The sequence below is a fragment of the Macaca mulatta genome, chromosome 9 (genome assembly GCF_049350105.2).
Source record: "Macaca mulatta isolate MMU2019108-1 chromosome 9, T2T-MMU8v2.0, whole genome shotgun sequence".
Taxonomy (NCBI): domain Eukaryota; kingdom Metazoa; phylum Chordata; class Mammalia; order Primates; family Cercopithecidae; genus Macaca; species Macaca mulatta.
The window spans coordinates 54,163,568-54,191,549 of NC_133414.1; the positions used below are offsets into that span (position 1 = coordinate 54,163,568).

Consider the following 27,982-nt stretch of genomic DNA (forward strand, 5'->3'; position numbering starts at 1 on the left):
TTAAAGACACAGAAGTCACAATGAAACATGCTTTAAGGTTAATGCTTTAATGCATTGACATTTTCACTTACAAATGTACAATCTGCATATGTAGGAAAAAATCAGTTCCCTAGACACAACAGAATACTAGAGACGGGAAAGCAATCACAAAAAGATCAACTCTGGGGAGAAAGTGGAACTGCATTCCATGCCTTCATCTACACACACTAGGGAAGGAAAAAGAAATATTACAGAGGATCAAAACTTGTGGAAAATACACTTGGGTCATTTTGTCTCAACTGCAGGACCTTCTTATGATCCAGATGGCTATCTTGAGTCCTGGATAACCTAAAATGGGCAAAGTCTGGCCTTGTTCACAAATGATGACCCGAAACATTAACAGTTCTCCCTCTCCTCTTTAATATCCAAGACCCTGAAGCTGACTCAAGGAATGAAAAGAACAACCGGATCAGCATGTATATAATGTCACTGGCCAACTTCTTCAAGGTATGGACTATTTAAAAGTACACATGGAAGTAAAATGCTTACTCAAACCTGAATAAGAAGTTTCTTCTAACTCAAGTACTTCTTGACTTGTATGAAGTGTAGCACTGTAAACAAAGGACATCGTTGAGAAACCGAGGCTATCAAAACATTGGCATCTATGGGAGTTGTGGCCAAGAAATAAAATACCTGAGTGACCTTATCCCGAGTATGCATTTTACACCAGGATCAAGTCACTAGTGACAGTCAAGTTCCAGGCTCATCTATGGCTGCCTAATGAGGCTGGCCCCACTGGGATGGGGACTGGGGAGGGGACACACATGAGTGCCCAAGCTTCAGTCCACACCTCTCCCCTTCAGCCAGAAGCAGCCAAGGGAGCACAGGAACATCTGCCTCAATAGCATTTTGGCAGCAAAAATCAATACTCTGTGGTTCCTGGAATTCTCACCCAGCAATTCCAAGTTCAAAATTACCAGTGCAACATGAAAAACTGTTAATAGTTTTTAAGTAAAGGGTACATACAGCTTTAATAACGATTATAATCTGAAGAAAGTCATTCTTCTTATACAGGATGGAGAATCCTCAAAGCAACATTTTAAACCATGGACACTAGACTTATCATATATTACATCTATTCAGAGATGAGAGATAAACACACATCCTTCCATGTGGGAACAGATACTCCCATGTCAACACGTCCCCTAGGATCAGAGAGAAAAGCAGACCCATGGTCACCACTCAGTTTCTCTGGCGTCTGACTTCAGATGGAGTCCCAGGTAGGTTGGCCTAAGTTGGCCTCAGAGGGAGGCAGCTGAGCAGCAAAGCAAGACAGCATGTGTGTAACCAGCCAGGCAAAATAACAAGTCTGTGCTACCTGGAGTGTATTTTCAGGACAACAGGACCATATGGAGTGTGGGGCAGGGACATTCACTGTGCTAAACTGCCTCTGTAAAAGCACACTGTTGAAAGCATGCAGGACAGAAAACTGGAATAATTCAGAGCTTAAAAACAAGAAATAACAGAAATGTGAATATTTCAAATACATACTTCAGAATATTGAAAATAAGAGCATTTGACAGAAAGGCTGGAATGGTTTTTCCAAAGACTCACACATTTTGGGGCTCAAAATTCAATGTTCTAAGCTTCTCTATCACAAAGAGATCAAGAACAAAAGCAAGGCTGGGGATCCTGGCCGGGCTGAGTGGTACCTTGAGCCGGTCCCTGTGTCCTGAGGGTCCCTGGGCCCCATTTCCCACCCATAACCCAAGTCTGCTCAGCTACGGTCTGCCCTGGTGCTCCGTGAACAGTCACAGGCCCCACTTCTGCACAGGATGGGCCTTCAGAGAGATGAGAGCATCTCCCGCACAGCGCAACCCCGTGAAGGCCTGAAATGGGAACGGCCTAACTAAGGCTCTCCTTCCGCTCCCTCGCTGTTCCTTTAACATTACTTCCTCAGCAAGTAGAAAACTAGGCTATCGGGAGGCTTAGGCAGACACACACTCAAACAGCTCTCTTGGAATAAAGCAAATCTGCCTCCACACACTTGTTTGTTATTGTTCCAGCTTCTCCAAGTTTTAAAGGATAAAGCCCTCAAACTTGCAGGCTCAAATCAATTCCCAATGCGGGAAACGTTCTCCAAGTATGGCTACCAAAACCATACCAGAATAAGGTGAGAAGCAGCAGCTAGAGTCAGGCAGACTTCTGAAGCATCATTTTTCAAAGGCGGGCTGTGCCCTGTCATCCTGAGCCGTAGGCCTTGCCGGGGGCCTGTGGAGCCCCAGAGGGCAGGACAGGGGCTCTCACACCATGGCCCCGGGAAGTACCTGGGAGCTTACCAACCCACAACTCCTAAAGTAACAAGCAACCAGTTCTGGTCTGTGGTTTGAAAAAGTTAAATGGAAAGCTATAGCTTTTCTTGCCACAATCACTCATTAGGCATACAACACTATATTACCAGCATAACATGAAAATAAATTAACCCTTAAGCACTACACCTAACTCTAAAAAGAAAATGCCTTTCAAAACAGGTGTGCTCAAATAAGGTGTTCCGAGAGTTGCACAAGGACAGTCTTGGAATGAGCCAGTGCCCTGGAGAGCCAGCGTTTGAACACAACAGCACAGTTCAAACCTTTCTCTGTGGTACTTATGTGGATTAGTTACAATTATGACATCACTACTTTCAAAGGAACCATTAAAACTATTATTAAAAACATTTGTCACACACAGAAATGCCCTGCAAATCATATTATTGCACACAGGGTTATCAGAAGCTATGCACATCAAGACCTTGAGGCCCCTAGAAGACCCAAAATAGAGACCCTAAGGCCATGCCCGTGGCTGCTCCTGCCAGCATGCCCAGTGCCAGGTCACTGTCGTTGTCTCGATACCGCTCTCGAATGATGACTTGGTTAGCAGGCTGCTGTCCATAAAGTCCTAAAACAGAAGGAAAGTAGCAGATCTCTAAGCAGCAGTTTGTGAAGTTTAACATCACATGAAGTGCCAGTTCTCCTTTCACAAAAGGGATCTGCTGTCTCCTGTCACACTGGCACCCCAGCCCTCCTCCACAGCAGGCACATCGTGTGGCCCACATCCCTGAAACCGCACTGGGAGGAAACCAAGATCCTCAGCTCACTAAGGGCCAAGGTCCCTAATCTGCAAAGAGCAGAACCCTAAAGATGCTTTCAGACTCCAGCCTTTGATTTCTACTTCAGCCCTCCACACCATGCTTACTGGGTGGCAGACAAATGGGGAACATGGGAGAGACACAGTGCCCAACAAAAGCCCAAAAAGGAAATGCTCACTTAAAGCAAATTAGCTTCTTAGTATGCATGCAAACCAATTTTTAAATTAAACCTTAAATCTGCACATATAACTTGATTTTTTTTCTTTTTTCTTTTTTTCTTTTTTGAGATGGAGTCTTGCTCTGTGCCCAGGCTGGAATGCAGTGGCATGATCTCAGCTAACAGCAACCTCCACTTCCCGGGTTCAAGCTATTCTCCCACCTCAGCTTCCTGAGTAACTGGGACTACAGGTGCCTGCCACCATGCCCGGCTAATTTTTGTATTTTTAGTAAAGACAGGGTTTCACCATGTTGGCCAGGATGGTCTCAAACTCCTGATCTCAAGTGAGCCACCCACCTCGGCCTCCCCAAGTGCTGAGATTACAGGCGTGAGCCACAGCGCCCGGTCTACTCTTCTTCTTTTTTGTTTTGTTTTTTGAGACAGAGTCTCACTCTGTCGCCCAGGCTAGAGCGCAGTGGCTCGATCTCGGGCCACTGCAAGCTCCGCCTCCCAGGTTTACACCATTCTCCTGCCTCAGCCTCCTGAGTAGCTGGGACTACAGGCGCCCGCCACCACGCCTGGCTAATGTTTTGTATTTTTAGTAGAGACGGGGTTTCACCGTGTTAGCCAGGATGGTCTCCATCTCCTGACCTCGTAATCCACCTGCCTCGGCCTCCCAAAGAGCTGAGATTACAGGCGTGAGCCACCGCGCCCGGCCCAGCCTACTCTTTTTTACTACATGTCTTTATGGAGAAAAAATATTTATGTTAAGAGGTGAAAACTTAAAAAAAACAAACCACAGACAAATATTTAATTTGCAAGACTAAAATTTACAACTGGAAATGTACTGTTTGCTCTCTTCCATGCTTCACAGCTACAATGCCTAGTAGCTAAGTAGCTTTCAAACTGCTCAGGTATTAATAGGGTTAGCTTTCCTCCTTGATCCTCTATTCCTTTAATGGTTCAAAGGCTGGCTGGCCAGGCTTGATGGCTGGCACCTGTAATACCAGCACTCTGGGAGGCTGAGGCGGGTGGATCACTTGAGGCCAGAAGTTTTAGACCAGCCTGGCCAACATAGTGAAACCCTGTCTCTTCAAAATTTACCAAAAAAAAAAAAAAAAAAATTAGCCAGGGGTAGTGGCGCATGCCTGTAATCCCACGCTGAGGCATGAGAATTGCTCGAACCTGGGAGGCGGGGGCTGCAGTGAGCTGAGATCCTGCCACTGCAATCCAGGGTCTGGGCAACAGAGTGAGACTCTGTCCCCCCCGCAAAAAAAAAAGAAAAAAGAAAAGAAAAAAAACAAACTACTCACTAGTGATGTGCACATGTGGATGAAGAGCAGAAGTGAAACCCTCAGTGATAACAAAGGTGAACATTTCCAACCACTTGCAGCACTACATACACTGAAATGCTCTTACTCAACTGAGTGCGCTCTTATCCCTATTCTGCAGATGGGCAAACTGAGGCACACAATGGTTAAGGACACTAAGGCCACACAAACCCAGGCATTCTGGCTACAGTATGCATTTATACCCACTAATGCCTCAAATCCAACAGAAGATCATGAATGACAAAAATCAAAAGGCACAGAGTAGTACAATGAAACCATTGTAAATCTAAGAGCTGATCTCGTACAGGTAACAGTATTGGAAGCAAGTGATTATTTTTGCAATGTTTAAATATCAAAACTAGGGAATTATGGCATTTACTTTCACAGCCCTGACATTTTAAAACATTCAGTAATGTTAACTCCAACTAGCCAAATGTAACACGATGGAACCTGTGAGCTGACCTAATGAAAAGCTCTCCTGGAAAATCTGCATTCTCCTGCCCTTGCAGGTCATGCTGAGGTCCTCTGGCTGCAGGACCAGGCCACTCTCCTGTGGCTCCTGCTCAGCTCTGCTCCTGCACTGAACTCAGTCCTTGCCAGAATCAGCTGTGGATGCTTCCAGGTCACACTATTTTAATTGCCTAGTTTCACTAATACTACATAAATGGTCAAAATGTGAATGAGAAAAAGGCAGACACAGTTTCTATGGCAACTAAGATACTACAGGAAAACTAAATAAAGGAAGGTACTTTTACAAATTATCATCAAATCAGGGAATGGAGAAAACTATAAAAGATGGAAGGATGGGAGCACTATAGTCTAAAAATCTAGATGTCTGCTCTTGGACTTACCCCTGGAAACTGCAGTGCAATGACATGTCATGAGGATGGTCTCTACAAGACAGAAATAGAAGACTCCAACCAAAGGAGCCAACTCAAAGCAAACACCTTAACCCCACATGATGAGAGAGCCGAACGAGCACCCACTAGTGGGTGAAATCACAGCACAATGTTTACAGAACGTCTACAGTACTCTGTACTTTCTTAATTGGCTGACCAACCACTGGTCCCAATCACTCAACAGAAAGCCTTAACCAGCTCTGTGCGTGACTAGGAGGGTTCTTGTGGACTAGCTCTAGGCTCTGAGACCCTGGCAGACAGGATGGCATGGAGGTGGCAAAGCACCCATCTGGTTGTCAGCACAAGCTGCTGTGTATCAACCACAAACCCAGCTGACCCTTCCACAGCAAGCAGGTCTGGGGGCTGCCTGGTCACCACCCTGAGGCAGGCTGCATAATGCCCACTGATCCAGCCCCTTACGTGGCAAGCATTCCGAGTACTACCTGTGAGAGTGCTACTTCTACTCTACTGACGAGAGCTAAGGGCAAGGATAGACTCATTTCCGGAAGTGCCCTAAACAACCACGTCCGCAGTATCTGTGCTCTCTGTACAGTAAGAAAACAGCGGCAACTGCCCTAAGAAGCTGAGAAAGAGGCTGGCTCTCATGTGGCAAGGCTAAGGCTTAAAACTCACCACCCCATGGGATTTCAACAGAAAAATGTGCAAAAGGAAAATGATTCATAAAAGGGGATATAAACTAAAGCAACTCGATGATTCCACTTCAGACCTACTGAAGCTATCAAAACTTGCAGAGCACAACAAGCAATCTTTATGGGATTACAGATAAACCACAGCATCAGTGACTGCTAGTGATATTATCAGTTGGTAAATCATTCTGGGATCAACTTGGTAAAATGCTATCCAGATTTAATGTAATATTAAGAGTTGAAATGATTACAAATCTGGGATGTCCCTTAAACTAATCCAGAGGTAGAGAAAGGAGGCTGAGGTAGAGATAAAAGATTAGACATGATGTGGTAACTACTGAAGCCAGTGATGGACACATGATAGTTCATTATACCATCATCCCTATTTTTTATGTTTGAAAGCATTTATATTTTTAAATCATATCCAAAAGAACCCTCAAAAATGTCTATGCTTTCTGACGTATTAATAGAGATGCTTCTCAACTTACAATGGGGTTACCTCCCAATAAACTCATCGTAAGTTGAAACACCATAGTCAAAATGCATTTAATATGCCTAACCTACTGAACATCATACCTTAACACAGCCCACCTTCAACTGCTCAGAGCACTAACATCAGTCTGTAGCTGGGAAAATCAGCTAACACAAAGTCTACTACAATCAAGTGTCGAAGATCTCATGTAACTGAATGAGTACTACGCTGAGAGTGAAAAACAGAATGGGGGTAGGAGTACCTGAAGTACGGTTTCTACTAAATGTACATTGTTTTTGCACCATCATAAAGTCAAAAAATCATTAAGTCAAACCATCCTGAGTTAGGGCCTGTCTGCATATACAGATATATTCTAGTTGGGGGAGAAAAAAAAAAGAACTATATTCTAGGCCGGGCAGGGTGGCTCACACCTGTAATACCAGCACTTTGGGAGGCCAAGGCGGATGGATCACCTGAGGTCATGAGTTTGAGACCAGACTGGTCAACATGGTGAAACCATCTCTACTAAAAATACAAAATTAGCCGGGTATGGTGGCACATGCCTGTGATTCCAGCTACTTGAGGGGCTGAGGCAGGAGAATCACTTGAACCCAGGAGGCAGAGGTTGTAGTGAGCCGAGATCATGCCATTGCACTACAGTCTGGGCAACAAGAATGAAACTCCATCTCAAAAAAAAAAAAAGAAATATATTCTAATGCATATTCAATAGGAACAAAAAGGAAAATGACTAAAGATGTTCAAAGAAGTATCTACAATAGCAAAAAAAGAAAAAAAACAAAAGAGAGAGGAAAAAAACAGCCAATACTGGAAGGTTTAGTAACCCATCACCCAATATGATAATAGGCAATTACTAAAAATGCTTATGAGTATTATGTAGCACTTGGGATTCAATACATATAATTTAAAAACAAGACTAGAAACACAAATGCATGATTATAAGGAGAAAATATTTTATATGGAGGAAGTACAGTAGGTCCTCAAATAATAGTTTCATTTAACGTAGTTTCATTATAACATTAATAAGAAGAAAAGAACCGATTCCCCTCGGGGCACCGCCTGTGCAGAGCGGGAAGGTTCTTTCCATGTTTGCGTGGGTTTTCTTGGGATAGGTTAGTTCCTTCCCATCCCAAAGATGTGTCCCTGAGGTGAATCAGCGTGTCTAAACTGTCCCAGTCGGAGTGAGGGGGTGTGGGTGAGTGTGCCCTGCAATGAGATAGGATCCTATCCATGGTGCATTCCCACCTTGAGCCCTGAGCTGCTGGGAGAGGGTCCAGCCAGCCATGGCCATGAACTGAAATAACTGGGTAAATAATTATCTTACTTGTCTTTATTAATCTTACATGTATGTATAGCTCACATTAATTTCAATGGTTAATATTAGAAATGGTGATGTTTTTGTGACCAGAAATAAGCCACAGAAACTTAACTCTTGTTTATACCAATTAATCTGCGGTAAAATCAGTTTCATTACATGTTGTTTCACTGAAACTCAGAGTTTCCAAGAATCTACTGTTGATGTTAAGTGAGGACTTACTGTAATTCAAACAAAAGTATGTGTGCTAGACTCACAAGACAATGGACAAATATTTAATCTGTCATAATTCTTTATTATTTTAATGGTTTTTCAACTTGACATGAAAAAGAGTCAAGCAAAGCAGGATCCTCCCAAGTCCCTGCTAGTTGAGTGGCTGTGCCTCAGATTCCCAGAAGAGAGCATTGTGGAATTTCTCTATTTCTACTCCAGACTCCAGAACCCGTTTTAAGTGCTAAATGCATCCAAAGCCAAAGCAACCACCAACAACTACAAGGACACCTTCTGAGATTGTAACCAGAGGCCTCCTTGACTTCTCTGGGCACCACGATCAGTGGCCCACCCTTCTGGTACCAGCTCACCTCCCTCTGCCTCTGCACTGAGACACCATGCTAGTTTTGCTCACAGCCCGGGATTCCTCCTCCTCCTGCAAACCCCCACATTCCTGTCTCTCCTGAGCTCAGCCTCTGGCTCCAGCCCACCCACCTGTGCATCCTGTGCTATGGTGCTGTGCCCACTGTGCCTGGCCAGCCTCACTTCACAGGGGCCATCGACCACAGTTCTGCCCTCCCCACCCTCACTGCAGCCCCAGCAGTGGCCAGCATTGTCCCACACCTCCACCCTGCCAACCACTTTGCCCAGGAGACCCAGACATGATACCCCCACACCAGCTACTCACGCCTGCCATGTGTTTCATGTAAGGTGAAGAACAGAAAGAACAGACTCCAAGCCCAGAATAAATACAAGCCCTTTCCAGGCCTCTACTCCACTGTGAAACAGAACATCACCTCAGTAGTGATAACTTTCCAAGGACCTCACCAGAAGAACAGCTGAAAGGTCCCTCTCATCCCTCAAAATGGGCCTCTTACTCTGGCTGCTTCTCAATGTAAGTGAATCCCAATAAGTACGAAATTCTCTGAGAACTAATCCAGACACAATTAGCAAAGTTCTAAAAATCAAGCCTACTCTAGCTTTGCAGAGCAGTATGAAACTACCAAAGGCTTTTTTAAAGCACAGTAACACAGTGATTTGTGGTCTACAACCAGAAAATACAGCTCACTTAACCTTAAACTGAAAAATAAAAATGTTTACAGGTCTCTCTGGTCTACTCAGCAAATGGACAGAAATGAGGAATGAAAGGCTGGCTTGAGTTACCTGCATATGGGTACTGGTAGGGCACGGCATACGCCTGCCCATTCGCAGCATAGACAACTTGAGTTCCTGGCGGGTACGCACCACTATATGGCCCATAGCCGTACGCCTGCTGAAAAGAAACTGGCCCATTAGAAATACAATTGTGAAACTTCTAGTAATGTATTAAAATTGTGGTCTCCAGGTTGCAATCAATAAAATTTAACAGTCAATTAAAAAGACAAAACAAAACATGAAACAGTGTGGTTATGCCCCCTGTTTTAAAGTTACTAAAAAACAAACAAAAGCTACAATTGGAGCCCACTTTCAGGCTACAGAATGAAGAAGGCAGAAAAACACAACAAAAGAAGGGAACTGGACTTGCATGAGATTTGGATTTCAATTCAGTTGTGCTGTTAACCTGACCTTCAGTAAGTCACCTATGTAGGCCTTCCTTTGCCCATCTGTAAAATGATACGGTTGGACCAGGTGATAAGGAGATTCACCGAAACCACTATCCTCCAGGCGAAGCCAGCCTGGAAGCAGAACCCTCTGTGGCCCAAGTTCAGCAATTCCAGGCACAATATGGAAGATGAGGGTGTCCTGAGGTACCTGGGCAGGTGACTGATGGTTTTCGGGCTGCACACACCTATGAAAAGACATGGCTAGAAATGGGCAGCAGACCCACCTCAACCGGCAGTGAATGACCACTATGTGCTGAGAAATACTGAAGTCAAGACCGGCCTTCCTGGCATACTTACAGGTGAGAGGAGATCAGACATACTTGCACAATCACTGTCATTCTGTGACAAGTGCTCTGATACAGGGAGAACAGAGGTGTAGCCAGGCAAATGTGTATGTAGATCTAAACCTGTTATCTTACAAAAGCAGGAGACAAGACTCCCACTTCTCGAAGATGGAGTAGACATTCTTTCCTGTATTCCTCCTGCTAAGTACAACTACAATCTCTGGACATTATATACAAAGCAAACACAAGAAGACTGAAGAGTGAGGAGAAGACAGACGGGCAAGGAACTTTAGCACCCGAGGGAGGACCTGGGTTTCCTTTTTGCTTCACACATCCCACACTGGGTAATGGGGAAGGTGGCAAGCTGGAAGCGCCAATCAGTGCAGACCAAAAAGACCCTGAGAAGAGCTGCTCGCTTTAACAAAGAATCTAAGAAAGAAAGGAGCAACCTAGCAAGACAGATCATTTTTAGACAATAACCTCTCTACTCCAGAGAACCACCACAGAAAAACCTTCAGCCTCACACCAGCAAAGGCCAAGTGTGAAGAGCCTGAATTTCCATGCTCAGCAGGCACCGCCGGGTCCTCAGAACACCGTTGAGTAAGACTGAGTAGGGAGCTGGGAATTTCTTCCCTGCCAGATGGAAACAAAACACCCCCATCCCGCTGGGTGGTGTCCACGGAGACCGTGTGGGGAGCCAGAACCCCACTCCCACCCAGCAGAAAATACGGTGCCCTCCCTATTCCACTGAGACCAAGCCGAGAGTGAGTCTTTCAGGACGTCTCAGTGGCAACCATGGTATCAGCGGAGGCTCTGGGGGAAGCAGTAAGAGCCTTTCCTCTTCTCAGACAGGGTGATTTCAGTGGAGATCTAGTGAGAACCTAAATTCACAACTCCCTCCACAGCGACAAGAAACCTGGACCATGGGTGTCAACTGAGGCTCAAGGCGAGCCTGGACTTCCACCTCTACCTGGCAGCAATAAAGCAGCCCCCGAGAAGCAGGTCTGCTAAAACATGAGATTTAAATAAGATTCAGTCTTACAGTACTTAAAATATACAGCTTTTGATCAAAAGCCATTCATCACACCAAGAACCAGGAAGATCTCAACTAAATGAGAAAAGACAACAAAAAACACAAACACAAAGATGGCAAAGATGTTGGAATTATCCAGAAAGATTTTTAAAGCAGCTATCATAAAAACTTTTCAACAAGCAATTATGAACATACTCGAAATAAATAAAAAATATAAAGTATCTACCATAAAACAGAAAAATCTCAGTAAAAAGTATATAGATACATACATTCAATTTTTTATATATCAAGATATAAAGAATAACCAAATAAAAATTTCAGAACTAATACAATAACCAATTTAAATAGTTCAATGAATGAGCCCAACAACATAATGGAGATGACAAAAGGAAGGAATCCATAAACATGAATATAAAGGGTAGAAATTACCCAATCAGAACACAACAGAGGAGAAATAGATTGAAGTAAAAAAAAAAAAAAAAAGAGCATCTCTGGGACACATCAGACTGACAGGGATGTCATCAGAGTGCCAGAGGGAGTAGAAGGAGGCTGAGGTTGGAAAAGCACTCAAGAATAATGGTTTAAGGCCAGGCACGGTGGCTCACGCCTGTAATCCCAGCACTTTGGGAGGCCAAGACGGGCGGATCATGAGGTCAGGAGATCCAGACCATCCTGGCTAACACGGTGAAACTCCGTCTCTACTAAAATACAAAAAAAATTAGCCGGGCGAGGTGGCGGGCGCCTGTAGTCCCAGCTACTTTGGAGGCTGAGGCAGGAGAATGGCCTAAACCCGGGAGGCGGAGCTTGCAGTGAGCCGAGATCACGCCACTGCACTCCAGCCTGGGCCACAGAGCGAGACTCCGTCTCAAAAAAAAAAAGGAATAATGGTTTAAAATTTCCCCAATTTAGCAAAAACCCAAGTCCATATATTCAAGAAGCTGAATGAATACCAAACAGGATAATCCCAAAGAAATCCATACAAATACACATTACAGTCAAACTTTTGAAAACCAAAGTCCACAGAGCAAGCAGAAGGAAGGAAATAAAAGAGTACAATCAATGAAACTGAGAAACAGAAAAAGTGAATAAAACAAAAAGCTATTTCTTTGAAGCTATTTATAAAATTAATAAAACCTTTACCAAACTGTCAAAAAGAGCAAAGACAAATTACCAGTATCAGGAAAGAACGAACTGGAGGATTTTTACTATAGACTCTGCAGACATCACAAGGATAATAAGAAAACAGTATAAAGAACTCTACGCACATAAATCAGACAACTTATAAGAAAAGGAACAATTCCACAAACACTACAAACTATCAAAACCTACTCCATGCAAACTAGAGAATCTGAGTAGACCAGTCACTATTAAGAAAGCTGCATCTGCAGTAGGCCTGGAGGGAAAGGTCATATGAGGATACAGGGAGGAGAAGGCCATGTGCAAGCTCAGGAGGGGCCTCTGGAGAACCAACACTGCCAGCACCTTGATCTTGGGCCTTCAGCCTCCAGAACTGTGACAAATAGACGTGTGTTGGTTAAGCCAAACAAAGGAAAAAGAGGCCGGGCACAGTAGCTCACGCCTGTAATCCCAGCACTTTGGGAGGCTGAGGCAGGTGGATCATGAGGTCAGGAGATCGAGACCATCCTGGCTAACATGGTGAAACCCCGTCTCTACTAAAAAATACAAAAAATTCACCAGGCGTGGTGGCAGCACCTGTAGTCCCAGCTACTCGGGAGGCTGAGGCAGGAGGATGGTGTGAACCCAGGAGGTGGAGCTTACAGTGAGCCAAGATTGCACCACTGCACTCCAGCGTGGGCGACAGAGTGAGACTCCGTTTCAAAAAAAAAAAAAAAGGAAAAAGAAAACAGATGTTGTCATTTAAAATCTCCCAAAAAAGAAACCTCTAGGACCTGACAGTTTCACTGGAGATTTCTAGCAAATTTTAAAGAAGAATTAACTCCAATTCTACACAATTTCTCCCAGAAAAGAAAAGAGCAGAAAACACTTTCTGATTTATTCTATAAGGTCAGTATTGCCTTGATAAAATAAGACAAAGCACAAAGACAGAAAACTATAGACCAATATCCTTCATAAATATAGATGCAAAAATCCTTAACAAATATTAGCAAATTGAATTCAGCAATAAATAAAAAGAATCATACACCATGACCAAGTAGGTTTTATTCCAGGGAATGCAAGGCTGGTTCAGTATGTGAAAGCCAAACACTATAATACACCATATTAGCAGGCTAAAAAGAAAAACAAAACCTCACAATCATATTAATTACTGTAGAAAAAGTATTTAACAAAATCACTTTGGGAGGCCGAAGCAGGAGGATCACTTGAGGCCAGGAGTTCAAGACCACCCTGGGCAACAGAGCAAGACCCTGTCTCTACCAAAAAAATTTTTTTTTTTTGCAGCTGTGGTGGCTCAGGAGGCTGAGGCAGGATGATTGCCTCAGCCCAGGGAATTCCAGGCTGAAGTGAGCTAATGATAGTACCATTGCACTCCATCCTGGGCAAGAGAGTGAGTCTTCATCTCTGGGTGGGGAGGGAGGGGAGGGGAGGGGAGGAGAGGGGAGGGGAAGGAAGGGGAGGGGAGGGGAGGAAGGCAGGAAGGAAGGCAGGAAGGCAGGCAGGAAGGCAGGCAACTGATACCCCGTCACGATAAACACTCCTGGAAACTAGAAAAAGGGAATTCTTAAACCTGATGAAGAAAAAATATAAAAAACCTCCAGCTAACAGCATACTTAATGAATGCATTAAATACTAAATAAATGCATACGTAAAAACTAAATTCAACACTAATTAAATACTGAATTAAACAGTACATTAATACTAAATGAATGCATACTTAAAACTGAATACACTGGCCGGACGCGGTGGCTCACGCCTATAATCCCAAAACTTTGGGAGGCAGAGGTGGGTGGATCATGAGGTCAGGAGATCGAGACCACCCTGGCTAACATGGTGAAATCCCATCTCTACTAAAAATGCAAAAAAAAAAAAAAAAAAAAAAAAAAATTTAGCTGGGCATGGTGGCAGGTGCCTGTAGTCCCAGCTACTCGGGAGGCTGAGGCAGGAGAATAGCGTGAACCCGGGAGGTGGAGCTTGCAGTAAGCCAAGATCATGCCACTGCACTCCAGCGTGGGCGACAGAGTGAGACTCTGTTTCAAAAAAAAAAAAAAAAGAAAGAAAAACATTGAATACATCCCCCCTAAAATCAGGAACAAGGCAAGGATGTCTGCTCTCACTACTGTTATTCAACATAATATCTGAAGGTCTAACCAAGGCAATAAGGCAAGGTGAGGAAACAGAAGGCATACAAGTTACAAAGAAACACTGTTCCTATTTGTAGATGACATGATTGCCTATGTAGTATACCCCAAAGAATCTACAGAAAAAGGAACTAGAGTAAGTGAGCTTAGAAAGTTTACAAGTGCCAGCCAGGCGCCGTGGCTCACGCCTGTAATCCCAGCACTTTGAGAGGCAGAGGCAGGTGGATCACCTGTGGTCAGGAGTTCGAGAGCAGCCTGGCCATCATGGTGAAACCCCACCTCTACTAAAAAGACAAAAAATTAGCCGGGCATGGTGGCAAGCGCCTGTAATCCCAGCTACTTGGGTGGCTGAGGCAGGAGAACCGCTTATACCCGGGAGGCAGAGGTTGCAGTGAGCCAAGATAGTGCCACTGCACTCCAGCCTGGGCAAGAAGAGCAAAACTCCATCCCAAAGAAAAAAAAAAAAGCAGCACGTTCCACACAACAGACTTACATACAAATCAGCTCAGTCAGCACCCCAAGCACCCCAACAAGAAGACATCCCAAAGTATTTGACATGATTTTTGTAAGGATTATTTTCCCCAAAATATAGCATTTTTTTCTGACTACAAGGAGAATTCGAGTAATTCATTCCATATAAACTACAGATCATCAAAATCTCATTACCCAAAGCAACTATCATTAACATGATGCATTTTTAGATCTTAAAAACTTGTTACACATTAATACAGCACATTACAATGTGCTGAACTATATAAAATAGTTGCTTTATTTCATGAAAACAAAAGTTGGTAAGAAATCATCTGTTTTAAGAAGAAAAGGTTTAGAGTACATTTCTAATTTCATTCAAAAAACAAAGCAGGACAGTAGCAGAGACCCCAAGCTTCCCTCACCTGAAGGCTCAGGGTTCTCTCTACCTCAGGGGCCGGTGCAGCATAGGCCGTGTATGGTGGAGGCGAGGAAACCACGGATGTCTCATCAGTCATGACTGCAGAGCCCACATACGCCTGCGGGAGAGAGGAGAGGGTGAGGGCAGGACAGCTTCCCAGCACCTGTGTGCTCAATGATGCTGTGCATTGTCCCTTTTATTTAGCAAATTAAAAATTTTAAAAGACAAACAGATATATAGCTCTCTGCAAAATAGGAAAAACTTTCCCGGTCCAGTGGGTGCCCCCAGCCCTACTCTGGTATCCTCTAAATGCAGGAGCGAAGTGCTCCTCACTCAACCCCTAAGAGGATTACAGCTCTCACAGCCAGGAAGGCACTCAGAGGCCCCACTGTTACCCAATGCCTTTTAAAAGATGTTACTTCAGGCCAGGTACAATGGCTCACATCTGTAATCCCAACACTTTGGGAGGCTGGGCGAGAGGATCGCTAGAGCCCAGGAGTTCCAAGGCCAGCCTAGGCAACAGAGGGAGAGCCCATCTCTACAAACAACAAGAAATTAACTGGGCATGGTGCTTATGGCCCGAGCTACTCAAGGGGCTAAATCTCAAGGATCACTTGAGCCCGGGAGCTCCAGACTGCAGTGAGCCAAGATCAAGTCACTGCACTCCAGCCCAGGCAACAGGGCGAGACTCTGTCTCCAAAGAAATAAAGATGTTACAGCACTCTCAACAGTCCTTTATTCACAAATAAAAACCCTACAATCTAAAATGTATCAGAGATTATGTCCTATACACAGTCTGTTTTTTACCTTAAAAAACAAAATTCTTCATTAAATTACTCCCCAATGTAATTTAAAGAAAAACATGTTAGCGCTTCAAAAAAAAAAAAAAGGGGGGGGCCAGGTGCAATGGCTCACGCCTGTAATCCCAGGATTTGGGGAGGCCGAGGTGGGCAGATCACGAGGTCAGGAGTTCAAGACCAGCCTGACCAACATGGTGAAACCCCATCTCTACTCAAAATACAAAAACTAGCTGGGCGTGGTGGCATGCTCCTGTAATCCCAGCTATTTAGGAGGCTGAGAAAGGAGAACTGCTTGAACCTGGGAAGCAAAGGTTGCAGTGAGCCAAGATTGCTCCACTGCACTCCAGCCTGGGCCACAGAGCAAGACTCTCTCAAAAAAAAAAAAAAAAAAAAAATCCCACAAAGAATCATTTGTGGAGCTTGCCCTTAACTGTATGGATCGTTAATACTAATTTTACCCCAAAAAAAGGATTTTCATGCAGAAAAGGTAACAGCAGCTGTAGAGTAAGCTTAGAATGAAGTTGTGTTGTGCTAACAAAAGAAGAGAACACTGACGCTTGGATATTAAGCCTTTTACTTTCTTCTCCCACATGCACACATTCTTCTGTAAGCTTTATCCATCTTTTCTTTTCTTACAAAGATAAAGGACGGGAAAATCCCATCTAAAGAATGAAAACTCTGACCAGAGTCATACTCCCTTGATCCCTGACAGATAAAGATGGCATTACAAGGCTCTTACAAATGAGGTTCACTGTCTCAGTGACCTCCTAAGGCCAGAAACAGGACGAGAGACAAGTACAAGTCACAAAAATGTTTGTTTCACAAGGCTGAGCTCCCATGCATGAAAAGGATCCTGAAGTTCTTTCTCTTAGCCTTTACTGCAAACCACAGCAGAATTCAAAGTGTTGCAGAACTTTGAGAAATACAAACGTTTCTAGAAAGCAACACTGGAACAAGCATGCTTGTGTGAGGAGGGTGCTTCCTGCCAAAAACGTTTGGCAAACCCAGCTTGCTCACTGTTGGTGAAAGGTGCCCACCCAGTGCTACCTGCCCATTCACGGCTGGATGGCCAAGAAGCCCATTTTCCCCATTCTCCAATTGTTACAATAAGACCATGTGAAAACATTACTGGTGGCCAGGTGTGGTGGCTCACGCCTGTAATCCCAACACTTTGGGAGGTGAAAGTGGGAGGATCACTTGAGCCCAGGAGTTTGATACCAGCATGGGTAACATAGTGAGACCTCATCTCCACAAAAACATTTTTCTAAATAAGCTAGGCACGGCAGCATGGGCCTATAGTCCCAGCTACTGGGAAGGGGAGGCTGAGGTGGGAGGACCATTTCAGCCCAGAGGTAGAAGCTGCAGTGAGCTGAGATAGCACCACTGCACTCAAGCCTGGGTGAAAGAGTGATACCTTGTCAAAAAAAAAAAAAAAAAAAAAAAAAAAATTATAGGTGATTGCCATTAGCAACTTACTGTGTTTGTCCTAGAATCCTGGAGTGTAAATTTCCAGGCCCTGGAGAAAAGAAAAAGGGTACTTTATTTAAGGCAATCCAGTATTTCAATGATTCTCAAACCAGAGTTGACATCAGAATTCCTGAAAAGATCTGTTTAAAGAACAGGTCTTCAGGCCTTGCCCTAAACCACTTGAGACATGCCCTAGGAATATATATTTTTAAAAATTACATCCATAATAGATACACAATATTTGAAACATAATCTATACTATATTTTTTACTTTACTTTTTAATAAATGTGAAATGCACTGCCACTTGCTTTGTCAGTTCATGGCATACACACAGATCTTCTTCCTTTTTAACAGCTATGTAATATTCCATGATACAAGTAAATTTAGATTATTAGCAATTTTCAACATTAAAAAGAATGCTGGAGACCGGATGTAGTGCCTCATGCCTGTAATCCCAGCACTTTGGGAGGCCAAGGCAGGGAGATCACTTGAGCCCAGGAGTTCAAAACCAGCCTGGGCAACATAGTGAAATCCTAGCTCTACAAAAAATACAAACATTAGCTGGGCATGGTGGCACATGCTTGTAGTCCCAGCTACTTGGGAGGCTGAGGTGGGAGAATGGCTTGTGCCTGGGAGGTCGAGGCTATAGTGAGCCAAGATCACACCAGTGGACTCCAGCCCGGATGACAGAGAGAGGCTCTATCTCAAGAAAAAAAAAAAAAGAAGAAAAGAATGCTATTAACATCCCTATTACCCTTGCACTCTTATGTAGACATTTCCATAGGGCAAATTCCAAAGACTGAAAATGCCACATCAAAGGATATAAACATAATTTATTTCAGCAGGTATTGCCAAATGGCCCTGTGAAACTATTCTAAGAATCTCTATACCTACCTACTTTCCACTATATTGTCAAAGAAACTAGATACCTGAATCTTAAGTATCACAAGAGCTTTCTTAATTGATACACAAAAAGTGGTCTCTCACCTGGGCACGGTGGCTCACACCCGTAATCCCAGCACTTTGGGAGGTTGAGGTAGGTGATCACCTGAGGTCAGGAGTTCGAGACCAGCCTGGTCAACATGGTAAAAACAAGCTTCTACTAAAATCACAAAATTAGCCAGGCGTGGTGGCACGTGCCTGTAATTCCAGCTACTCCAGAGACTGAGGCAGGAGAATTGCTTGAACACAGGAGGCAGAGGTTGCAATGAGTGGAGATTACGCCATTGCACTCTAGTCTGGGCGACAAGAGCAAAACTCCATCTCAAAAAACAAAAAAAGCGTTCTCTTGAGCACTCCCTCACTCCTTTACCTCTTACTTTTTTTACTGACCCTATCCCTCTTATCTTCATCAATTCCTTTTATGTTTTATTCTCATTTTACTATCTCCCTGAGTTGAAAGATGCATTCATTTATTTTCAAGTGTTCTTGCTTTTTTTTTTTTTTTTTTTTTTTTTTTGAGATGAAGTCTCGCTCTGTCACCCAGGCTGGAGTGCAGTGGCGCGATCTTGGCTCACCGCAATCTCTGCTTCCCAGGTTCAAGCAATTATCCTGCCTCAGCCTCCCGAGCAGCTGGGATTACAGGTGCCCACCACCACGCCCAGCTAATTTTTGTATTTTTAGTAGAGACGAGGTTTCACCATGTTGGCCAGGCTGGTCTCGAGCTCCTGACCTCAGGTGATCCATCCATCTTGGCCTCCCAAAGTGCTGGGATTACAAGCGTGAGCCACCGTGCCCAGCCAAGTGTTCTGGCTTTCTATGGAATGCAGTTAAGTTGCAAAATTCCCCAACTGATTTTGTATGCAGCATTCCATTGTCATTCACTTTGCTAAAGGGTATCATACTGGATTATTCATGTATCTTATATAGATTTTGTTGTCATTTCAGGTGGAAGAGTCTAGTGTGGCCTTTGGTCTGCAAATTCTGTTCGATTATTTCAGAACATTTCTCTTGCCCTGAATTTCTAATTACCTCTTTTGGGTTCTGTACTTTATGAACATCAATAATCTTTCTGAACTTTTTTTAGTCCAACGTATCTCTGATCTTTTCATCTTTTTCCCCTCACTGAGAGTATCTCCAGTCTTTCCCTCCATGCCAGTGATTCACTTTTCGTTTGGGGTTGTATGCAAGGGAAGACCACTTTCCTCAGATGATAATGTGAATGGCACCCTCTTGACAGTGACAGACACAGAAGAGGAGAAAAGAAACGTAAATCTCTGCCCTCACACAGCATATATTCTAATGAAAGTAGATGATGAACAAGATAAACAGCTGGTAGCTGGTGAGTGTGTATGGGGACAGGGAGATGTAATTTTAAATATGGTGGCCAGGAAAGCATTCCTGAAGACTCTGCTTCTGTTCCTTGGGTTTTATTTCCCTCCACTCTAGGAGCTTTTCCTGAGGCTTACATTTTCCTTTTCTTATTTTTCCTTCATGGTATATCTGCATAGTTGCCAAGCCACTTCCTTACATCCTGCTCATGTTTAACATGGGAGGTGATATCTAAAACTTGTTTGCTGTCATAAAGTATGAGTTATTTCTCCTTGACACTCTTCCTACCTAATCTGGTATCAACTGGTAGTTCCACCCTGTTCCACCTCAGTCCAGCCCAGCAACAGTTTGATGGCTAGGTGTCACCCTCACAATCAACATTCTGTAATATGAGGGCAGAGGGCTAGAAGAGAAGGAAATCTCTTCTGAGAATGAGTAAGTCTTTTCTGAAAAATCTGGGCCCTACACTCTCTTCTGAGCATATTCCTTTGAATGTCCCATGCTAGTGCTCACTTCACCAGCCAGAAAATTACCCAACTCCTGTGAGCTTCAGTGCCTTTCAGTGCCTTGCAATGATGAGTCCTGGGAGAATCGTCCAGCCTCAGCTGAGGCCCCAAGGACATCACATTCTCAAGAACTTTTTTTCTTAGCTTCTCCAAAAAGTAACTTACACTTAATCAGCATCACTCCAGACTACAGGGTAATACCGAAATTTGCAAGATTTAATTAACTTATCTAGTTACTGCTTCCGGGATTCGGGTAGGATTAAAAAACATATCAGTGGAATCATCTATTTCTTTCTTTAGCTGTTTGTAGTTTGTGCTTGAGATCAAACTTCTTTATTTGGTCACACCATTGAAATGTTTTCCCCTGAGGGAAGATGATCTAATCCACTTCACCGTCTTTCTCAAAGGTCTCTATTATGGGTTGAATTGCGTCCTCATGAAAAAGATATGCATAAATCCTAATCCTAATCCCCAGTACCCTGGAATGGGACCTTATTTGGAAACAGGATATTTGCATATGGAATCAAATTAAGATAAGGTCACAGTGAATGAAGGTGGGTCCTTAATCCATTATGATTGGTGTCCTTTATAAGAAAAGAGAATTCTGGACACAGACACAGCAGAAGGCAGCCATGTGACAACAGAGGCAGAGACCGGAGTGATGTGGCTGCCAGCCAAGGAACACCAAGGACTACCAGAAACCACTAGAAGCCAGGAAGAGGCAAGAAAGGATCCTACCTAGCATCTCAGAGGGAACAAGGACCTGCTGACACACTGATTCCAGACTTGCAGCCTCCGGAACTGTGAGGCAATGAATTTCTGCCATTTCCGTCACTCAGTGTTCAGCAATTTGTGACAGGAGCCCTAGGAACTGAGTTTCCTCACTCTTTACTTTCTTGCTTTTCTGGTCATTTTATTTCAACTATGCCTATTACCCACTGTGAATCTAATAATGAAAGAGAGCATGATGACCCCATCAAAAAGTGGGCAAAGGCTATGAACAGACACTTCTCAAAGGAAGACATTTATGCAGCCAACAGACACATGAAAAAATGTTCATCATCACTAGTCATCAGAGAACCGCAAATCAAATCCACAATGAGATACCATCTCACACCAGTTAGAATGACGATCATTAAAAAGTCAGGAAACAACAGGTGCTGGAGAGGATGTGGAGAAACAGGAACACTTTTACACTGTTGGTGGGACTGTAAACTAGTTCAACCATTGTGCAAGACAATATGGCGATTCCTCAAGGATCTAGAACTAGAAATACCATTTGGCCCAGCCATCCCATTACCGGGCACATACCCAGAGGATTATAAATCATGCTGCTAGAAAGATACATACACACGTATGTTTACTGGGGCACTATTCACAATAGCAAAGACTTGGAACCAACCCAAATGTCCATCAGCGATAGACTGGATTAAGAAAACGTGGCACATATACACCATGGAATACTATGCAGCCATAAAAAAAGGATTAGTTCATGTCCTTTGTAGGGACATGAATGAAGCTGGAAACCATCATTCTGAGCAAACTATCGCAAGGACAGAAAACCAAACACCACATGTTCTCACTCATAGGTGGGAATTGAACAGTGAGAACAGGTGGGAATTGACAGAGCGGGGAACATCACACACTGGGGCCTGTCTTGGGGTCGGGGGAGGGGGGAGGGATTGCATTAGGACATACACCTAATGTAAATGACTAGTTAATGGGTGCAGCACACCAACATGGCACATGTATACATATGTAACAAACCTGCACGTTGTGCACATGTACCCTAAAACTTAAAGTATAATAATAAAAAAAAGAAAAAAGAATTAAAAAAAGAGAGAGCATGACGAGACTGCTATTCCTTTCTGCCATTTTCTCCACAATTCGATAGGCCCAGGCAGTCTCAGAGAGGCAGAAACCAGAATTGGAAAAGCGACTCTTGCATTTCTCTCACACATCCACTGAGTCCCTTATTCTGACGCCTGAAAGAGAACTCCATGCCCATTCTTTTCATTTTTTGGTAATCAGAAGTTAAAATAGAAAATACTTTTTAAATTAAACACGTAAGAAAGCAAAACTTACAAGCAATCGTCTGTGCTTTCTGCACAAAGACTAATTGTTTTCCCATCTCGACAAACAATCTGGAGCATGCAGTCTTTTGACTTTCCATCTGGAGGCTGAATATCTATGAAAAATAAGCAGAAGAAAAAGAACTTTTTTCAGGATTTCTTCTTACATCTTCTAAGAACTACCAGCTCAGAGAAGCAAAGGACTAGACAAAAAATCAAGCGCTACATCTATGAAAGAACCCCCTGCCTTTACAATAATGCAGAAAGAAAGAACATAGCTAGGCTAACTGACAGGACCAGCCACCAAGATGACGTCTACAAAATGTATTCGGCTCACTGCAACCTCTGACTCCCGGGTCCAAGCAATTCTCTGCCTCGGCCTCCCAAGTAGCTGAGATTACAGGCACCTGACACCACACCTGACTAATTTTTTTGTATTTTTAGTAGAGATGGGATTTCACCATCTTGGCCAGGCTGCTCTTGAACTCCTGACCTCGTGATCCACCCACCTCAGCCTCCCAGTGCTGGGATTACAGGCATGAGCCACTACACCCGGCCAACATCCCAGATTTTAAGCAATTGATTGCAGTCACCATCAAACAGAAGCCAGTTTCTGAGTACAAAATCAACAGTCTAGGGTGGCCTGTGCTTCTTGAGGTTCCCAGCGCTCTGGTTCCCTCTGCACGAGAAGAAGAGACGTGGACTGTGAGTTTAACTCAAGTGAGAAAATTGATTTGCCCCGACCATGTGGTTCACAATCTAAGTGCCTGGGGCGCCACTGTGGCCGCCCCTCTGAGATGGAGCCCTTCTTCAATCTGTTAATGAAAGCGGAACGGGGAAGGAAGAGGACCCAGTTCCCACCGAGACAGAGGAAGAGCAGAAGACAGAAGTTGGCCAAGACAGGCCAGCTCACCCCGACATTCCTGCCCCGTGCGGATGTTGATACAGTCCACTGGCATGTGGACCTTATCCTCGATATTCTGCCGAGTCTGGTCATCATAATAGATTAGGTGACCATCCGACCACAGATCAAACCAGTTCTTCTTCCAGCGCTTCAAAATAGTACCTGGAAAAAAATAGTAAGGTTGGGTTTTTTTAAGAGATAGAGTCTTATTATTTCACCCAAGTTGGAATGCAGTGGCTATTCACAAACATGATCACAGCTCACTGCAGCCTTGAACCCCTGGGCTCAAGCAATCCTCCCACTTCAGCCTCCCATTTAGCTGCAACTGCAGGCACATGCCGCCATGCCCAGCTGAAAGGCTGGCTTTGAGCCAAAAGAGCAAGGACACAGTCACAGCAGAAACAAAAAGAACTCTTCCCCTGGCCCCTTAATGACACCTGTATAGAATTACCCAAAGCAGTCCCTCAGAATGAAAGCGAAAGCCGAGCCCAGGGCCCGCCCACTGGTGCGTTAGCAGGCTGCATGCAGCACACACTGGCAACAGAGAATGCTGCCAACCAACTTAGAAGTCCCAACACTTTCAAATTAAGGTGTTTTTTTTTTCTTTAAAAAAAAAAAAAAAGCTTACTTTTCAGCAAATGAAACATATCTAACATTTAATTCCTCATACAGTACTAAACTTTAAACCTTTCAAACTTTTCAAGTTTCTAAATTTCCAAATATTGTCTACATTTGCTAGATCAGAAAATGCTGGACTGTAAAGTCTCTATATGCAAATAAAAATAATACCTACCTCTTTTGAAGAAACACATTTCGGCCAGGCGCGGTGGCTCACGCATGTAATCCCAGCACTTTGGAAGACCAAGGCGGATGGATCACTTGAGGCCAGGAGTTCGAGACTAGCCTGGACAAGACAGTGAAATCCCATCTCTACTAAAACCACAAAAAATTAGCTGGGCATGGTGGTGGGCGCCTGTAATCCCAGCTACTAGGGAGGCTGAGGCAGGAGAATCGCTTGAACCCAGGAGGTGGAGGTTGCAGTGAACCAAGATCACACCACTGCCCTCCAACGTGGGGGACAGAGCAAGACTCTGTCTCAAAAAAAAAAAAAACCACATTTTTTTCTTGTCCTTAAGAGCTTTCACAGATACTCTCTCCTACCATTTCCCACAGGAAGCTTACAGTGTGGAAGGCACCCCTGATGCATACACTGGATAAATGAGCACAGCAGGATATAGACCAGGCCCTGCCTGGCCTCTCATGCTGTGCACATCCTACTACCTCACATATTTCTGTCAGCTTGAGCAAATTCAACCTTTCATTTGTGATCTTGGACCAGGTATTTAACTTTATAAAACAGTAATTTCCTTGACTGCATGAAGGGAAAACCCCTGCAGTGGACTTAAAGGCCAGTTCTAGCTCCGGTCATCTCTGTACCTTCCTCACTGCCCACTACACCTTCTGTTCCTGTACACCTCACCCCATTCTTGGCCAACACACACAATCCCATCTTATGTACTTCCCTTTATGTTGTCGTGCCTGCAACTGGTGTCAACCAGATACGTAGCATCCAGCTTTCCTGCCAGTATCAGGCACTCTCCTCACCAGGAGGGGTGTCCACTGCACTTGCCCAACTGACCACTAAGTGATACCCAAGCATCCATTTGATTGGCTGCCTGAGCTGTGCAGAAACTGCCAAACACGCTGGGCGCAATGGCTCATATCTGTAATCCCAGCACTTTGGGAGGTTGAGGTGGAAGGATCGCTTGAGCCCAGGAGTTTGAGACCAGCCTGGGCTACATAGCAAGACCCCATCTCTACAAAGAGCAAAATAGGCAGACATGCTAACACAGGCCAGCAGTCCCAGCTACTTGAGATTCTGAGGCAGGAGGACCAGTTGAACCTGGGAGATCAAGGCTGCAGTGAGCAGTTATCACGCCACTGCACTCCAGACTAGGCGACGGGGCAAGACCCTGTCTTAAAAATAAAAAGAAAAGCCAGACACGGTGGCTCATGCCTGTAATCCCAGCACTTTGGGAGGTCAAGGCGGGCAGACCATGAGGTCAGGAGTTCAAGACCAGCCTGGTCAACATGGTGAAACGCCGTCTCTACTAAAGATACAAAAATTAGCCAGGCCTGGTGGTGCACACCTATAATCCCAGCTACTCAGGAGGCTGAGGCAGGAAAATCACTTGAAACTGGAGGCAGAAGTTGCAGTGAGCTGAGATTATGCCATTGCACTCCAGCCTGAGCGACAAAGACTCTGCCTCAAACAAACAAACAAACAAACAAACAAAAATCCCTACTAAATAGAGCCACAGAAACACAGAGACAGGTGGAACCACTGGGTCAGGGAGTTCTGCCCAAGTATCTCACCTGCCATCAAAGCCCTGGCTGCAGACTCCCAAATCAGGCTGTCCTCCAGAGGCCAGGACCGGGGCCCAACACTGTATGTAGCAATGGCAGGAAAAGAAGTCCTAAGGACGGCTTTGCCTACATGTAACCACATCACATGTGGGTCTCTGCTACTCTACAACCCCATGAATGTAATACATCTCACCTCGTTTTACTGGCATTGATACTTCTACTTTCAGGAAAGAAGGAAAATTAACTCACACGTATGGGGATGGGGTTATGTATAGATAAGTCTTCTGAATACACATTTCTGAAACACCCATGGACCAGAATACTGGAAAAGTCTATGTGACTTATCTAAATTACATCCATTTTATGTACGTCCCCATGCTAGGCACTGATGGGGAGCACAACATTGTCCAAAGGGTCATTGATCAGTATGTTGACAAAGCACTTACATTGAGTTGTGGCAGAGAAGGGAAAGCTTACCCTCAAACAAGGGTGTGGCAGAGCCTGGCGAGAAACACCAAAGGACATCTGAAGGGCCAGCAAAGGAGGGCACACCCTCAAGGTCTGAGCAAGGGTCCCCATGTCCCCTGACTATGGGGAGGCTGGGACCACAAAACCCAAGACTAGGAAACTTGGGGCTCCAGGACTTCCTTCGTGAAGCTGACACTACAACACCTCTGTCTATTCTAAGACTACAGGACCATCACAGACAAAGGGGCACACGGTTCAGCTCCAGGTTGGGACCATGGAACTCGTCACAGACACACAGGCTGAAGGCCGGTCTCCGGGTGCATATAGAGTCAGTGTTGAAATCACACAGTTCTGACTTTGAATGTAGGTTTGTCACCCATAGTTTACACTTAGACAAATTACCTAACCTCACTGAACCTCAATTTCTTCAACTGGAAATAATACCACTTACCTATCATACAGCTGTTGTGAGTATTAAGAATATATACATAAAATCTTTTCAACAGGAACACAAATGATTCATAAACAATAGTTTTTATAAACCATCTCAGGTATGCCATCAATTCTCACGGATAGACTTGACTTTAGCTGATTTCTGAAAGTATCCCTCATAGATAAACTCACGTCTCTGAACAATCAATGGTATGTGATACAGCTCAGTTTTTGACTAGAATCATAAATGACATAGTAGTCACTTTTCCCTTAGCTTCACTCTTTCTAGTATAACAGAATATCCTGCTTGCTCTTTTTTTTTAATAAATAAGACTGGTTCTTCCCACTTTGAAACACAGTATGAATCCCACCTGAAGTGACAGCCTCACAGATAAGCAGACAGTGTATGAAAGATAGGTTTGTGGAGATAAGCCTAGGAAAGTGGACCTCAATCCCATAAGAAAAGAACTGAGTCTCTTCTCTAGTCCTTTTGGAGACACAAAAGTTTTGGTTTTAGATAAACTCATTGCCTCAGATCAACTCTTCAGCCACATAATTAGCAAGACACCAATATCTGAGAATCTGAGTCACTGCTCAATCCCCAGAGGAGAGAGGCAGAGAGACCAGCACCTCTGTGCCAGATCTCGGCTGGGCTGTTAGATCCAGGCAGTTCCAGATTCATCATTAACAATAAAGCACGTGGCTGGGCACGGTGGCTCACGCTTATAATCCCAACACTTTGGGAGCCGAGGCAGGCAGATCACCTGAGGTCGGGAGTTTGAGACCAGCCTGGCCATCACGGAGAAACCCCTTCTCTACTAAAAATACAAAATTAGCCGGGTATGGTGGCACATGCCTGTGATCCTAGCTACTCGGGAGGCTGAGGCAGGAGAATCGCTTGAACCCAAGAGGCGGAGGCTATGGTGAGCCGAGATCGCACCATTGCACTCCACAACGAGAGTGAAACTCTGTCTCAAAAAAATAAATAAAGTAAAATAAAATAAATAAAGCACGTTAGTGAGGAGAGCGAAAGCAGCAGGGACTGCCATTGTTTCCTGGTTCCTATCAACTCAGCAACCAAGGAGGAGCTTCGTGGTGTGCAAGACAGTTCACAGAGATCTAGGAATGTCCAAGGGAAAACTCAAGGCCACGGCACTCATAAAACTTGGTATTTGTTTTTAAACATGATCAGCTTTAAGCAAACAGAAATAGAGATTGCCTTCGGCAATGCCGATCGCAGGCCGCACATCCTGTACTCACTCTGTCGCAGCAACCAGCCACTCTTCACAAACGCCATCTCTTCACCTACAGAACAAGAACAGGCAGGTTCAAAATCATACCCAGAAAGAGAATAACCTGTCTGGCCGAGTCTCTATCCTTACCCCCTTCAGCATCAGCTGAGGAAGAGCCAAGGCCATTTTAGCTCAGTGCCCCCCTGGCATTTAACAAAC

The 27,982-nt window shown here is 44.3% G+C and overlaps 1 protein-coding gene across 3 annotated transcripts; it reads right to left on the reverse strand.

Annotated features, from left to right (window-relative positions):
* Positions 1-28: 28 nt before the first annotated feature.
* On the reverse strand, positions 29-27,982 carry LOC720588 (pleckstrin homology domain-containing family B member 2). Of its 3 annotated transcripts, XM_077946294.1 has the most exons (7): positions 27,792-27,982; positions 23,274-23,426; positions 22,374-22,476; positions 17,520-17,559; positions 15,272-15,361; positions 9,320-9,428; positions 29-2,916 (listed from the first exon to the last, which is right to left on the reverse strand). In XM_077946294.1, exons 1-7 carry the CDS (start codon positions 27,826-27,828, stop codon positions 2,780-2,782), a joined length of 669 nt encoding a protein of 222 aa, XP_077802420.1. In that variant the 5' UTR covers positions 27,829-27,982; the 3' UTR covers positions 29-2,779. The 3 variants fall into 3 exon arrangements, with proteins under 3 accessions (XP_077802420.1, XP_077802421.1, XP_028682126.1); XM_028826293.2 differs by lacking the exon at positions 9,320-9,428 and having other exon boundaries at positions 35-2,916; XM_077946295.1 differs by lacking the exons at positions 15,272-15,361; positions 17,520-17,559 and having other exon boundaries at positions 32-2,916; positions 27,792-27,877.

Coding starts and splice junctions, on each gene's coding strand:
- LOC720588 (XM_077946294.1), bottom strand. CDS start 27,828: ATGGCGTTTGTGAAGAGTGGCTGGTTGCTGCGACAGA. Junction 23,427..27,791: donor TGGCTGGTTGCTGCGACAGA/GTGAGTACAGGA, acceptor ATTTTTTTCCAG/GTACTATTTTGAAGCGCTGG. Junction 22,477..23,273: donor CACGGGGCAGGAATGTCGGG/GTGAGCTGGCCT, acceptor TATTTTTCATAG/ATATTCAGCCTCCAGATGGA.